At 38.7% G+C, this 16,440-nt stretch overlaps 2 protein-coding genes across 3 annotated transcripts; both read right to left on the bottom strand.

Annotated features, from left to right (window-relative positions):
* Nucleotides 1–485: 485 nt before the first annotated feature.
* Nucleotides 486–10,768, bottom strand: LOC103401519 (diacylglycerol kinase 2). 2 transcript variants are annotated; one of them, XM_070813986.1, is made up of 9 exons: nucleotides 10,628–10,768; nucleotides 10,412–10,522; nucleotides 8,325–9,547; nucleotides 2,767–3,133; nucleotides 2,617–2,693; nucleotides 2,366–2,485; nucleotides 2,107–2,271; nucleotides 1,379–1,516; nucleotides 486–855 (listed from the first exon to the last, which is right to left on the bottom strand). In XM_070813986.1, exons 3-9 carry the CDS (start codon nucleotides 9,432–9,434, stop codon nucleotides 706–708), a joined length of 2,127 nt encoding a protein of 708 aa, XP_070670087.1. In that variant the 5' UTR covers nucleotides 9,435–9,547; nucleotides 10,412–10,522; nucleotides 10,628–10,768; the 3' UTR covers nucleotides 486–705. The 2 variants fall into 2 exon arrangements, with proteins under 2 accessions (XP_070670087.1, XP_070670088.1); XM_070813987.1 differs by lacking the exon at nucleotides 10,628–10,768 and having other exon boundaries at nucleotides 8,325–9,050; nucleotides 9,128–9,547; nucleotides 10,412–10,627.
* Nucleotides 10,769–11,367: 599 nt separating this feature from the next.
* On the bottom strand, nucleotides 11,368–12,156 carry LOC139191669 (uncharacterized). The gene has a single exon (XM_070812658.1). It carries the CDS (start codon nucleotides 12,154–12,156, stop codon nucleotides 11,368–11,370), a length of 789 nt encoding a protein of 262 aa, XP_070668759.1.
* Nucleotides 12,157–16,440: the final 4,284 nt, after the last annotated feature.

The following is a 16,440-nucleotide window of genomic DNA, read 5'->3' as shown; positions in this document are numbered from 1 at the left end:
TATTGTTGTTTTTGGAGCTTTGGTCTTCAAATTAAAAATTTGTGACTGATTGATTGTCTATTATTGGCATTTCAAAATTTTCGTTTTGCACTCCTCACAAGTATATTTTTTTATATATTTGCATAATACTCTACATCGTGTGCCGCACTCATTGATTGGTGTTTTTAGAAGAGAAAACTCTTTTGTAATAGTATTGTGCCTCTATTCATCTACAAAGAGAGAGCTAATTCACAAGATGTTGCAATCCTATCAATAAGGAGAGCTAATTTACATGAAATCATACTAAACTGAGAATCCCAAGATTATATGAATATACTCAAAAGTCAATATTATCCCTCAAGTTGGTGTATGTATGGCACATGCCCAAATCGTGTAAGAAACTTGAAAAGTTATAACTTTAAACAATCTTTGTGAGGATATCTACCAACTGATCTTCCGTTACTATTGCAATTACTTCAATTATAAAACAAAAGGCATCATAGAAATGCAAATAAATGGAGTTTCAACCAAGTGTCAGTTATTCTCATATCACAACGTTACAAACAAATCTCTCTCTCTGGGTTTGCAAAAAATCTGTTTCTACAAAAGAGGCAATTCCAAAAATATGTAGGCCACTGAATCAGCCCAAAATACAGGTATGGAAACCGATGAGGACAAAAGAATTGTTAACAAAATTAGAAGACCGGCGAAGAGAAGCGGAGTAAATTAAGTGAGCTGGAGGGCCATCTGCTGGAGAAGTATTTTCTTCTGGGATGCATTGATGATGCCTTTGCACTCGGCATCTAGTAAAACGTCGGTCATAATTGCAGCCGCATGCCCTCTGGGCTCTTCTGAAGCTCTCCTCAACATGAACATCTGAAAATAGAATGACACAGAAGAAGACAACGAGTTCAATGTCCGTCTAATTATAAAGAAAATAAAAAGGACAGATATGGGTGTGTATCTGTTGAGTTTCAGTGTTTCTAGCGATTTAAGGGTTCTGGAATCAATCTATCTTTCATACACCAGTGTCAAACAAACCCCCTAAGTTCAGACCACAACCACCAAACAAAAAAGCATTCTTTAGTTTCCATTAGGGTTTGGTTGTGTGCATAACCAAACATTCGGGGTTGGGGTTTGGTATCATTCCCTGGCTATGGTTGGCTGAGAATAACACGAATAACATTATCACCACACCAAAATCTGCTAAAATTTTGGCGAACCACCTCATGTTGGTAGAATATGGTTACGGCCCATTGATCATGTTCGATTCTTGCCCGAATGTGTGATAGATGTTCCAAACATAGTAACGCATAGCATACATCTCTAACCAATCCTACATGACGAGGCATATTTGTGTGCACCACAAGACATCATCACAGGGAGCTTCAAATTGTACCTGTCCGTGATGTGTAATCTCCAAGCAGCCAGGTTGTTGTATATATGGTTCTCCATCTATTTGGACTGGGAAAGGACTGGAGGCATGTATTCTTATGACTTTCCCTTGGGCTAGTCTTCTAGCTTGTGAAAGTCCAACCTGTACAGCAAAACAACAAACATTAGCTTCTTCCATTCATAATCCACTAGGATATTCTACTTGTTCAAAAAAGAAACATGACCTCTAGCCCAAAGCCTGAGCCGAAGTCCCCCCTCCCCTCCCCCCGGCGCCACTTTTGGCGGAAGAAGAACACCTTGTAACGAAAAGGGAGCAGGTAAAGGATCAACTGCGGACACTCCTGAGAATTGGGCTGGTAGATTTTTTACTTTCTTACTTGAAACCCAGTTTACACCATGCAAGTTTTTGGTTTCCTCTCTTTTTTCTCCGCTGGTTTTTTTAATTGTTTTAATTAAATAGAAATTCAGATTATTTCAAATGATGTGGCTGTCCACATCAGCTGCCACCTAAGGTTGTATAAAATTGTGGTACAATAGATAGTAAGAATAGAATTTCCAATGTAAATATACAGTGACATCTCAAAGAAAGAATTATGTAAATATACTTGTGCTTTTGATAGTTTAGGCTTATATTATTCTGCAATGGAGGGTGTACGTGTTGAGAATATAAATTCCACATCGGGAGAGGAGACATTATGAATGAAAAACAAAAAATAGACATACTATACAAACCTGAAGTTTTCCAAGGTGCCAAGCTCCACATACACATACAACTTCAAGCATTTTATCATGCATCAACTGAAGACTGAATTCATCATCATGCTCAATATCGTTTTGCCAAAGATTTACTCCACCCATGTAGCTGCCAATGTTGAGCACAATTAGACCCTCAGAATCCTGGGAAAAGAAGAGAAAAATATGAAAAAGAAGTCACTTCAAAAGGAATGAAAACAGCTTGAAACATAATAACAAAAATTTCATAAATGTAAACCTTTGGAATATCTATGTCTTTCCCATCAACTTCAAGCCAAACTTGCCATGGTAGGTCAGCACAGGTTCGGTCCATTATATCTCTGGCCCCTTCTTTGGCATATCGTAATTTATTTACAAACTGTTCATAAAAGCAACTATCAGTGAAGCCAAATCATGGAAATGAACGATGACAAATCTCTCTAAAATTTTGTTGCTTAGGAAAGCATAAATAATGTGATAATGAAAGCATCGCACCAAATACGAAGGTACCTGACTACTGAACTTCTCAGGATTTATTTCTCGGGTCACATGAAATTCATATGCAACCTTCGCATCACATCCAATACCTTTCAAAGAAATGAGAAAATGTCAAACAGATCCCACAACCATAACTAGGTAATAGTAAATGTAGAGAAATACCTAAATAGTTCATCATATACTTGGACTGAACTTTATTCGGATCAGCTTCTGATTTGATGTTTACCTTCCAGCGATCTAGCATGGTAACTGCAGCATGGTTAATGTCATGCAACAGCGCGGTTAAGCCACCTTGTCCATCAACCATAGAGAAGCCTTTTCCCCATTGCAACACCCTTGACAAATCATTTCCCGTACCTAGGGGAAGAATAGCAACAGGTGGGGGTGATTCAAAATTATGCCTCTCGATCGCATCAAGAACCCATGCAACAGTACCATCTCCACCACATACCAAAACTCTAAAATATTGCACATCATTGAACAATTCCAAACCTGCCTCAGGCCCTTGGGAAGAACTCAGTTCAAAAACCTGCAATTTAGAAATATAGCTTGGCTAGTTACTCCTAAAAACCATGATATGAAAAATGAGAAAAAAAAAAAAATTATAACACACATATCAATCACTGAATTAACAAAAATAGGCAATTTAATAATGGAATACATACTACTAATATTATGCTCTCAAAATAGAAGATCCAAACAACTGAATTTAAAAAAAAATTAACCCGAATCCAGCATGGGAAAAGTACAAAAACTTTGAATGCAACTCAGACCGAGCACAATGGCGTTCTAAGATTCATATAGCCGATCCCACTCAGTGACTTGGATTTTCCAAGTCTCCAATCGAGAAGTTTTCCTCACTCGGGAAATTAAGGGAACACTACCCCAACCTACATGCTCCACTCAGAAAGCTTCAACATACAAGCTTCAACAAAAGAAAATTCAAAGAACTTAGCGAAGAAGGTTTTGGTCTATTTAACACAATACGTTGAAATGAAGGAAAACTTATTTATTGATATCCCCGATAAGCTACAAATGTGTACATATACATGAGTCAAAATAAACAAACAAGAGGGAGCCTTCACAAGGGTTGCTTAGGAGAAGTCTCAGCAGTCGGTAGAGCCCCAGAAAGAGAAGGCACCGGAGGGGGATCATTCGGAACCTTAGTACTGGACAGAACCCTAGAAGGAGGAGGCATCAGAGGTTGATTATTTGGAGCTTCATTACGCGGTACAGCCCCAGAAGACGAAGGCAATAAATGCCTTTGGAACAAACCCACAAATCTCTGATGATCAAGTAAAACCTGACCATCAGTTTCCTTCATCTGGTCAAGCTTCCTCTTCATGTTTGTAGCATAGTCATGTGCGAGCCGGTGCAACTGTTTATTCTCATGCTTGAGCCCTCTAATCTCCTGTTTGAGACTCATCACCTCAGCCGCCAATGATTCAACTTGGCGGGTTCGAGCAAATAGGCGTTGGGCCATATTAGACACAGAACCTGCACACTGAACACTGAGAGTCAGCGAATCCTTAACAGCTAACTCATCAGACCGTTTGGAAAGTAGTCTGTTATCTTTGGGAGTGAGAAGGTTCCTGGCCACCACCGCAGCAGTCATATCATTCTTCATCACAGAATCCCCAACGGTAAGAGGACCAATAGGGGAGACGAAGGATGGGCGCCATATGTTGTCTGGAGAAGGCGGGGCTGCCTCTTCAACAAGGTTCAAGTCAAAACGACGGTCGGAGGGGCCAGACATTTTCAAAGGTGTTGAAGAGAGAAGAGGTTGGACAAATCAAGATCTTAGAAGTGCAAGAATGGAGCTTCTACTGGTGGAGATTCAAGTGTGCTTTGGAACTTAATGCCAGCCCCTATAAAAATCTGCACTCGACGGATCTTCAGAAATCGAAGAGGCGCCTCCTCAGAAATCGAAGAGGCGTTTGCTTTCTCAAAAGCTGGGCTGCTTAGAGACCACGAGGGTTGATCTCAGAAATCGAAGAGGCGTTTGCTTTCTCAAAAGTTAGGCTGCTCAAAGACCACGAAGGCCGATCTCAGAAATCGAAGAGGCGCTCGCTTTCTCAAAAGCTGGGCTCCTCAGAGACCACGAGGGCCGATCTCAGAAATCGAAGAGGCACCTACTTTTCCAGCCTTGTCAGCACCTGTCACACGCACACTCAGCTTTGCGGAAATTATGGGCATTCTGTCGAAGACTTCTGAGGAAGTAGAAAACACATGAATCTTACTGTTGAATCACCCACTTCCCACACGCAACAATAGCTCATGGGTACCACAGATAACTTTGCCAAAGTTCTCTGCCAAAATTGAGCACGTAAAGCTTGCAGCTCCCACTACATCGCTCTGACCAAGAAAGGTAAAAGAATAGCAAAGAAACAGCACTAACAAAGTTTAGACCCATAAATTTTGAAGGTCTAGCTACCATATTATTACCCACAAGGGTAAAGGAACAGTACCACTGCTGGATAATTGGAAAGTCCCTGTGTGTCAACCTCTGTGCTTCGTGGCAAGGTAGACTAGCAAACATGCCCAACCTTTACTCACACTCGAGAAAACACTACCAATAAGATTGCTTGCTCCAAAATCGAAGAGGCACCGTCCTCCGAATCTCGAGAGCCAGACTCCCAACATGACTACTTTCTCAAAAATCGAAGAGAGGGTAAAGGAACAGTACCATTGCTGGATAATTCGAAAATCCCTGTGTGTCAACCTCTGTGCTTCGTGGCAAGGTAGACTAGCAAACATGCCCAACCTTTACTCACATTCGAGAAAACACTCCCAACAAGATTGCTTGCTCCAAAATCGAAGAGGCACTGCCCTCCGAATCTCGAGAGCCAGACTCCCAACATGATTACTTTCTCAAAAATTGAAGTGACACTGCTCCCCGAATCTCGAGAGCCAGACCCCCATCATGATTGCTTTCTTAAAAATCGAAGATGCATCGTTCTCCGAATCAATCGAAGAGACGCTCGCTTTCTCAAAAGCTGGGTTGCTCAGAGACCACGAGGGCCGATCTCAGAAATCGAAGAGGCACCTTCTTTTCTAGCCTTGTCAGCACCTGTCACACGCACACTCAGCTTTGCGGAAATTATGGGCATTCTGTCGAAGACTTCTCGAGAGCCAGATACGACAGACCACTTTTTCAAAGTGCTCTGACAGAGTTAAAACATGTGAAGCTGGCAGCTCCCACTACCGTGCTATGACCAAGCAGGGTAAAGGAATAGCATTACTACTTGTTGTTAGGGAGACTCCTATATATGTCGACCTCCATCCCCAACGGACAGGCAGACCTGCAAAAATGTTCAACCCTTCCTCATATCTGAGAGGGCACTCCCAACGAAGCCTTTCGAAATATTCAGCTTTCTTTCCCCCCGATAATACCTTTGCAAACAAGCTATACTAGAGCAAGAATATCTCATATCATCAGGGTTAAAAGCAAGAGTATCCCATATCATGCTTTTTCCCTGTCTTTTCCTTTGGCCTTGTTGTTACCTGCAAGACAAGGAGAAAGAGAGCAATCAGTCAGCACTTGGAATCAAGCTTCCAGCCAGGAACTGACTGCCTGGAACCCCTTACCTGATTACTTACCTGGCATTGCTCTCGAGTACTCATCTTCAACATCTTATGCTTCCAGGGAAGATACCGCATCTGCTTGAGGAACAGATAGGGCAAGTGCGAAGGATACAAGGAAGCATGTGGAGACAAGCGTAACAGCACACGTGCCGATACATCCATTACTCTGTCAAAAGCAAAAGTATCCCATATCAGTAGGGTCGAACGTACTCTAGATTTGATGGACTTGTTTTGACCCTCAAATTCTTCAGTCGGCTCTGGAGGAAACCAGAAAACCCTCCAGCTCAGTTCAAGAATAAGCCTGTGGAAAGTTACTTCTTCAAAAGCAAAAGTATCCCATATCATCTCTTCTCATCTTTCTTCTCTTTATCCTTCATGCTGCTGCAAGATAGGGAGAAGGTGAACAATCAGCCGGAGCTCTGATTGCTTACCTTGTCTGTCACCTCTTTCAGCAGATCCCCTAGCTCGGCGACTTGGGAGACTCCTACTACATGGTTTGTATCGCGCTTGACCAAGCCTGAAACTACAAGTAAGCTTCAAGTGAAATTGATACATTACCTTGTGCATCTCCACCAGTTAAAGATACCACCCCTGGATGGAGGAAGAGTACTTCCAAAGAAGATGCCACATCTACCTATGAGACAGATAAGGCAAGTCAAGACGATACCACACTCCGATACTTAGAAGTTTCGTGATTACGAGATCATTCTCTCACAATATTTCCTAATGTCATTTGTACTAAATCATTCACTTGTACTCACTAAAGGAGAGCTTGAACCTATGTACTTGTGTAAACCCTTCACAATTAATGAGAACTCTTCTATTCCGTGGACGTAGCCAATCTGGGTGAACCACGTACATCTTGTGTTTGCTTTCCTATCTCTATTCATTTATATACTTATCCACACTAATGACCGGAGCAATCTAGGGAAGATCACAAAAAGCGACCGTTTTTGCTGCCTAGGATCTATCTTGCAAGAGAACGGAGAATTAGATGGAGATCTCAACCATAGAATACGACCTGGATGGATGAAGTGTAAGAGTGCATCCGGCGTGTTATGTGACCGTCGTAGGTCACTGAAGCTCAAGGGAAAATTTTATAGGACGACAATAAGGCCAACGATGTTGTATGGCACAGAATGTTGGACGGTGAAGCATCAACACGTACACAAAATGGGTGTAGCGGAGATGAGGATGCTTCGTGGGATGTGTGGGCACACGAGAAAGGATAAGATTGGGCATGAGGATATCCGAGGTAAAGTAGGAGTAGCCGAAATTGAAGGAAAGATGAGAGAAAATCGGTTCCGGTGATTTGGACATGGGCAAAGAAGGCCGACTGACGCTCCGGTTCGAAGATGTGACTACGGGACAGAGGTTCAGGGCCGAAGGGGTAGAGGAAGACCTAGGAAAACTTTGGAAGAGACTCTAAGAAAAGACTTAGAGTACTTGGATCGAACGGAAGACATGACACAAAACCGAGCGCAATGGCGTTCTAGGATTCATATAGCCGACCCCACTTAGTGGGAAAAGGCTTTGTTGTTGTTGTTGTTGTTGTTGTTTCATCGTATGAGGGAAAATAATGACAAAGGAAGAGAGAAGGTGGTCGAGGGTAAACCCAGTCACAATTCTCCTAGGAGAAAGATGCAATGCTGTATCTATATGCTTATATTTCTGGACAAGCAATAGAAGTTACACAAGTGATAATAATGACAATGCAAATTATAGCCCCAAATATCAAACCAACTACATACATTCAAATGAACGCATACGAAGCATGTGAACAACTACACTCAATGTTCCCTTAACTGTACCACAAAACCCACAGCTACTACGTTTGGGCAACCTTGTGCCCAGAAAACCATGATGCAACCATGGCATCATATATAATTTGAAAAAGGAAGGGAAACAAAGGCAGACATAATGAATTTTCTTAAGGTCACTAAGTATCAAGTTTCATTCAGAAAACAAAAATATGTATATGAATTACAGCAGACTGTAAGTTATCTAGCACAAATTAAGAGCTACAACACAGCAAGGGAACATTAGACGTCAAAGATCACATTTTGTTGCCCGTCTAAAACAATGTAAAGTTATAATCCATCACAGTGAATGATGCTAAAAAGGCACAACATTACCTGTACAGGATTCAACAGCATGTTCAGCCTTCTCCTTAGAGAAGCCCCACGTTGACCTCCACTTCTGGAATTGATAAAGACCAAAAGAGGTCTTGCATCATGTGGCAAATCAACTACTTTATATCTCTTAATTTGACCATAGGAGACTGTGTCCCCCTTATTCTGAAAAAACCCATTATGGTTGCCCTTCAAACTCAGTGTCCTATCATTCTTCTTTATGTAGTCAAAACTCTTCTCACTACGGGATCTCTTTATACCAGTAAATCCATTGAACAGATAATCCGGAGATGCATCAGTGGCAGAGGTACCATTAGTTGCCTGACTACCATGCTTACAGTGGTGGCGCTTTCTTCTATACTGGCCACAAACAGATGAGGTTATTATTTCATCTGTGAATGAACTTAGCATTCCACGTCCATTATATTGGCCAACTTCTTTCACACACAGAGGGGAAATGATAATCCTCCGAAGACTACCCAAATCGCAAGCATCGCCATATTCTTTTGCCATTTTGTTGTGACATCTGACATGTATGAGGCGCTGACACCATAGGCAATGCCATGTAGGAGAAGCATCGAGGAAAGGAACACCACATGGCTCATCACAATAAAAACAAATGGCCGATATCTCAGGATTATCATGCATATTAACCCATCTTTCTGACCAGTGGTGTCGAACATAGGTAAAACCAGCTTGTGCCATACACTTGCAATCCTTTACTGCATACTGGGAACAATAGAAATGAGATGCTACACCACAAACAGAGCAACGATGGACAGGAGTACGCGATGAGGCTTTTGTACCTAGGTATTGAAGAAACACTAAAGAAGTCAAGCAAACACAACATGTGGATGGCTGTTCACCGTTAGTAATATCTTCGATCCACGTATGATGTGATAATGGAACTTTTAGCTTCTTCCAGACTTTCTTTTTTGCTCTAGCTGCAGCTTTAACCCATTTTAGAGATGTCCTTCTCTGCCATTTAAGAAAAGCAAAGATGATAGCTACAAGCCCGAATGACCCAGTGACCAGCCACCCTAAGAGAAACGGACCATAACCATCCGCAGCGGTCACAAACCTAGCAAGTGAAAGGCCCAAATCAACCATCATGACTTAACTCTCCACTTCCAATATCGTTCCTTGTCCCAGATTATAATACAGCTCCTTGTCCAGAACTAAAAACATGAAATTGCTCGGCAACATATAGATTATGTATAGGAAACCTGATTGTGAAAGGAATTGATTTACGAGAAACAAAATGATTAGCAAGCACAGAGCACATCAAGTAAACAAAGCAAGATTTAACTTGGATTTAAGAGTCTAAATGATTGAAGTACAAAACGATTAGCATACAAGATACAATAGAAGCCACCAGTTCTCCATGATTATATGATGCACGAGAATAATATGAAAATTACACTAAGAACAGCAATAATCGTATTAATCTATCTTTTAAGTTGCCCTATAAGTTATATCTATCTTGTGGGAATATAGCACCCTTGTAAACAGCGGAACCGGAAAATGTACGTGAACCCAAATGATCGATCAATATGAAAAAACTGGTAACTAAACAATGATCACCAGGTAGGCAGGTACATCGAAATTTTGTTGTGTCTAACTTGAGCTATAGCTGCTATACCAGATTTAATGATGAGTGTCAAAATTCTCCACCTATATTGTTTTCAAATTTTCCCACAAATAAAGGGCGGCCTCAAGCCAACAAGGCTCCTCGCTTTGCAGGGGTCGGAGAAAACGTCTATCTACGCAGTCTGACCCTTGCATTGCAAATAGGCTGTTTTCACGACTCAAAATCGTGACCTTTCGGCCACAAAGAATCATAATATTGCAATAATAATTACAAATAAACAATTCAAACAAAAAGTTGATGAAAAACCACCACACCTCCTTCAAGCAGAATGAAAATATGAAACAATGTATTTGCAGGCCACAAATAAACAATTCCCAAAAGAAATAAATACATGCTAAAAAATCAATTATCAAACAAAAAATGATAGAAAAAGAGTGGGATCTAGAAATGGAGGATGCAATTCAAAGAAATCCAATTTAGATCTACAAGGTGAAAGTACCTGAAGAAGGAGACGATGAAACCCTAGTGATTCAGAAAGTGAATTTTCTTTAGAGAGAGAGAGAGATAAAGGACTTTCGAGGTTGCGGGAATTGCGGTCGACAACGATCACCTGAGATATCAGAATTGGAGTTGAGAAAAGGAATTGAATTCAGATGTCATATATTATTATTGTAATTTTCACGAAATAATAATATAAAAGTATTAATTTTCTTACGAGAATGAAGGAAAGGAAGTAAATAAATATATATATTATATTTTTTTCACGAAAAAAATAAGGGGCCGGAGGAAACAGAGTAAAGAAAAGGGCGCGCATTTTCATTTTCGCCGAACCAAAGCAAAAGAACGCGTCTTTGCCCTTGCCTTTTCGGAATTCAACGTGAACGCACGTCACCCGTGGGAGATGGAGCGGATGCCCCCCACCCCAATTACAAAAATGTCCTTTTTTGCTTTTCAATTCTTTTTTAAGAATTTTAACGAAACACTTCCAGTACTGTTTATCTTTAATGAAAATGATATTTTTACTTTAAAAAGTCACTTCGGTTACTATTCACTTACAACACATTTTTGTCATTCTTATTCAAACTTAAAATTTTCAAGTTATTTTCATTAGTTTTCCTTTCTTTTTTTCCTTTTTTGAACATGTTTTTGGAACTTAGAATTCACCTGTCTCTTTTTTTATACATTTTTCATTTCGATTCCTAACAATCAGGGCCGGTCCTGTGTTTTTGGGTGCCTAGTGCAAAAGCTCAAAATGTGGCCTTTTTTAATACGGAAACATATGTTTAAAAAAAATATTTAACGAGGGCTGGAACTCAGTCGAAGCTGGGGGGCTAGGCCCTCACGCCCAAATTATATTACTTGAGAAAATATACAATGGGGGGAACATAGTACCTAAACCCCGACAATCAAAAATATAATCATATACAACCATTCCTAGCAAAACTCCTTGAAATTTCAACTTTTAAGAAATTGTCTTCTAACATTTTTTGAAGCAAAATCATCAATTATATCATCATACTCCAAGTCTTCAATCTCATCATTTTCAATGCATAAGATTGCTAATCCATTTAGCCCATCTTGAGTCATAGTGGTCTGCAAGTAAGATTTTAATAATTTCAATTTTGAAAAACTTCTTTCTGCAGATGCCACGGTCACAGGTATAGTTAACAGTACACGACAAGCAATCAAGACATTAGGACACATGTCAGTTTCTTTTACAAAGTTTGCTATTTTCATGGATGTCTGAGGGTTATTAGAGAAAAATACTTCTTCTGGTAACATCATTTGCAACACCTGTAATTCGGAACATAAGTCGGCTCCATCTATATCCATGGTATTTCCATGTTTCAAATGTGCTTTAAGATTCATACAATTTTCTTTTAGTTGTTGATCATCCAATGAAATCAACTTCGGCGCATCAAACAAGAAGCCAAAAATAGATTTAAAAATTTTTAACTGTTCAAACCTGTGTTTCAGTTGAGAAATAACAATATCCACTATAACAAGAAAATAATCTGTTCTAAATGATTCTTCAGCAGACTGTTGTTCCCTCTCATTACCATCAACTTCATCATGATGTCTTTTTCTAGGTCTATGACGTTTAGTTTGAAAAACAGGGTCAATTTCCGATTCAAGTGCAATTTCTTTAGCATCACGCATGGCAGAAGCAAAACCAGTTTCTCTGTAGTTTTCAAAAAAGGTAACAAGTACTTCCAATGTCTTTACAACAACATCAAGACGCATGTCTTCAGATTGTAATTTTTTGCTCACCATGTTAATCTTCATCAAAATATCATACCAAATAACCAAACTTAATACAAAATCAAAACTGGGAAGTTCTCCTGATGATAAACATTATGCATCTCTACTCAATTGGGGATTCTCAATAATTTCCATAAACGTAAACAAAGCATTTCTAACTTGGGCTATTTGGGATTTAATTGATTTAACACTTTCAATGTGACTTTCCCATCGAGTAGTTGACAATGACTTCAAAGTTAAACCATCAATATGTTTAAGCAAAATATTCCAACGCTTTGTAGAGTTGGAAAACACCGTATATATGTATTGACATGCTCCAAAAAAAGATTTTGCTTTAAGATATGAACTTGACATATCACAAACTATTAAATTCAGACAATGGGAACCACATGGCATGTAAAAGGCTATGGGATTTATGTCTAGCAACCTTTTCTAGACACCTTGGTGTTTCCCTCTCATGTTAGATCCATTATTATAACCTTGTCCCCTCACATTATCAATATCAAGATCAAGAGACTTTAGGACATCTTGCAACTCATTAAAAAGTCATTGTCCTGATGTATCTTCCACACTTAAAAACTCCATGAAATACTCCCTTATATTTATTGACCTACTTGACAAGTCAACACATCTCAAAATTAAAGTCATTTGTTCCACATGACTTGCATCAGGAGTACAATCAAGAATGACATAAAAAAATTTAGCTTCTTTTACTTTTTCTAATGATTGCGGTTTTGACTTTTGAAGCTAAAGTAACTATTAACTCATTTTGAATTTTATGGCTCAAATAGTGGTGATGAATCTCTTTATTCTCAATGAGTCGAAAATGTTTTTGCATTATTGGATCAAACTCCGCAATCATTTCAAGTAAATCTAAGAAGTTTCCATTAGAGTCTTCATAAGGTCTTTCATTTATTCCACAAAATGCTAAATTACGTATGGTAAGACATTTCACAACAGCAATAATTCTAAGCATCACTTGCTTCCAATGATTTGTCTCTTTCTTGATTCGCAATTGAAATTCTTTATCAATTGTCTGATTTGTTGTCAATCTACTTTTCAACTCAACCCAAGTTCTCGAATTAGTAAGATGCTCTTTATTCTTTTCATGTTGGTCAAGCTTCACACCAAGATGTCTCCAATCACTAATTCCATCTTTTGTTAACTCACTTTTTGAGACAATTGTTTTAAACAATTTACAACAAAAGCAAAAGACTTTATCCAACTCTTTTGAGTACACGAGCCATTTCCTATCATAAATTTCACCCGTTGGTATTTTTGATCATAGTAGTATGAGGAAAATTTTCTAGAGAGTTTGTCCTTAGGATAAGTGAGATTAGTTTCTCGATTGGCCCCTTTTCTACAAGTAAGTCTCTCATTTCTGCATTAAGATCATCCCAAACTCTTGGATCATAAATGTTTAAATGGAAAATAGGTTCAGGAGATTCTATATTTTCTTCTACACCAATATGATCATCATCAACATTTAAATCCACATCACCACCATTTTCATGGTCTTGAGACTCATCACCAACATTTTCTTCTAGATCGCTACCATTTTCATGATCATGAGACTCCCCAACAACATTTTGTGGCTCTTCACCAACATCATTTTCTCTCAAATTTTCAACTGACTCATTTTTTGTAGAGAAAATTTTATTAAGAGATCCTCTAAAACTTTCGGCAATTTCGTTATCCTTTGCCTTTTTTTTCTTTTCATATTACCAGAGAGTTGTTTCCTAAAAGACATGACTTCGATAATTTGTTTGCAAAAATTACCTACACATGATATAACAAAATTTTCCTATCAAAATTATCATTCCAACACATTATATATTATAAAAACACTAGCACATAGTCTAACATATTATAAAAATTGAACCTAAAAATTGGGTTTGAAATGAAATGAAATCATTCAATAATCAATTAGTCAAGAATTCAATTCATCAACAACAATAATTCTATACATCAATTATCAATTTATCATATAATTCTATGTCACTTGTATTGCAAAATTTTATATTAAATTATAAATTGATAATTCAAATTTTAAAAATTAGTTTACCTCAAAGCTCAAAATGGTTGATGGTGAGTGAATGCACTTGCAACCAATGCCAATGGTGAATGACCTGGCGGCGCGCTGAGCTGAGGAGTGTGGAGGATGCCCTGCGACCCTGCCTGTCTAGCTACTTGCAGCAGCTTGCAATTGAGACTTGAGAGTTGACTTGAGTTGCCAACTCAAGAGGAAGCACAAAAACATTAAAGCTTGCACCAACCAATGGATTGAGAGAAAGAAAAGGGAGAGGCAGGGGACGGCAGCAGAGAAGTGGGGGATGTAGGGAACAAAATGGGGGGGTGGGGAATCGGGAAATGTTGGAAGTATTGGGGATTAGGGTTTTTAATTGGGACCGAGTGGTCCCTGTTATGTTTTGTTATGTCTTTTTTTTCTTTCTAATCTACTGCTGGGTCCTTTTGTTGCCTCTTGGGCTCTTGCCAGCCCCTATTTGGGCTGTGAACATTTTTATTATTATTATTATTATTATTATTATTATTATTATACTTAGTTATATGGGTTTTTTTTTTGGTGCCCCCTTCATTTTGGGGCCCTGGACAATTGCCCCTATGGCACTGGGCCTGGGCCGGCCCTGCTAACAATTAGTAACTAGATTTTTGCTTACTTCGATTCTTAGATTGTAAACGCCTTTGAGATTCAAAAGTTTTGTATTTTTTTTAACAAACGGTATTATTTACATTAAAGAGATGTGAGAGTTGGTTAAGCCTCACAATGGGCTAGCAATAATGTGGTTCAAACTCGCTTTTGGCGATAATTGAAACTAAGACCTCTCACTTATAAGTGAAAAGTAATAACACTAGTTCGTAGTAAGTGGCTAAAAGTTATCAACCTTACACTTTTGCATTTGATTTTTTTAATTTTCTTTTTGGATCGATACTTTAAAACTAAAGTGTGAGAGATTTAGACTAAGACACACAATGAGTCAATCATAATAAATTATATCAAATACACCATTTGTAGAAGTTAAATGTAATAATTGTCACGTAAATGTGGATTGAAATATAACTAGACCAAAATATTAAGTGATTGCATTTGCTTTTATTTTATGTTTTTAATGTAAGGAATATTACTATATTAATTCACACTTAGCATGTGAAACCCCGTTTACAGATTTGACTGTTTAAAATTAGGTATTTTGTATTCTTAGTTTTGACATGTTTATTTTTTTTCTTGAAATGATTAAAAGACGAAAATGCCTCTCTTATTCTTTCATATTTTTCTACTGTTCTTGGAATATTCAGACAATGTTCTAAAAAACGCTAGGCTCTAATCAGGCGGTGGGATGGCGCCTAGCGCCTAGGCGGCCTAGGAGGATTTAGGTAAATTTCTTATATTTTATATGAATTAATTAAACTTACTATATCATATGTAAATAATTATTGAATAATAAGTTATTTCTTATAGAAGAACATACATATGTGAATGTTTTATGTACATATACAATATACTTGCCTAGGGAAAAAAACAAAATATTATCTAAATAATTTATATAACATTTATATACATATGATATAGATATACACCCCAAACTTTTAAAATATAAAAACCCACACAAGTGGGTGGTTCTCATGATAAAACCATCTAACCCTTTGTAAGTGGGGTGGTTTTCAAAAATATCAACTTGCATAAAAGCAGGGATTTCAAAAGCTCAAGCAAGTGGGGTGGTTTTCATGATTACAACCATGAAAAGCAGGGATTTCAACTTGCATGAAAAACAAGGATTTCACGCAACCGATCCTTTCAAAACCTCAAAATTGGTTCTTTCAGTCTCTCTCACTCTCTTCCCTCATCTTCTTCTTCGCCCTTTCAGAACCTCAAAATTGGATCTCAAATCCAACTTGCGCCACCACAGATATTCAACATCTCTTATAGTAAACAGAGAGGTAGACGGCGAGACTCGGGGAGACAAGAAGGTTGTGAGTCTCGCGACTGAAGTTTCTTTTCCAGGCCGCCCAGACCGCTTAGCATCCACCGAGCCCGCCTAGCCTGCCCAAGCGGCCGCCTTACACCGCTTACTATCCTTGCCGATTTAGTGAACGATTTCTATATAATCGTGGTGGAGCACCGTCGCCTAGCGCCTAGGCGGCCGCCTAGACCGCGTTTTATAACACTGCATTTAGATATCACGTGTTACTATGAACGCGTAAGTACAAACAAATTGGAGTTTGAAATTTGAATGAAAAAGTTACGAA

Source organism: Malus domestica, chromosome 15, assembly GCF_042453785.1.
Source record: "Malus domestica chromosome 15, GDT2T_hap1".
Classification (NCBI taxonomy): domain Eukaryota; kingdom Viridiplantae; phylum Streptophyta; class Magnoliopsida; order Rosales; family Rosaceae; genus Malus; species Malus domestica.
Note: the sequence above shows the minus strand (reverse complement) of the source record. Positions and strands in the feature narration are given on the sequence as shown.

Excerpts from the sequence above, each read along its gene's own strand:
- LOC103401519 (XM_070813986.1), bottom strand. The coding sequence starts at position 9,434 with ATGATGGTTGATTTGGGCCTTTCACTTGCTAGGTTTGTGACCGCTGCG. Across the intron at positions 2,694-2,766 it reads GTATATGATGAACTATTTAG|GTATTGGATGTGATGCGAAG; the intron begins GTATTTCTCTAC and ends TTTCTTTGAAAG. Across the intron at positions 1,517-2,106 it reads GGCACCTTGGAAAACTTCAG|GTTGGACTTTCACAAGCTAG; the intron begins GTTTGTATAGTA and ends TTTGCTGTACAG.
- LOC139191669 (XM_070812658.1), bottom strand. The coding sequence starts at position 12,156 with ATGCGTCTTGATGTTGTTGTAAAGACATTGGAAGTACTTGTTACCTTT.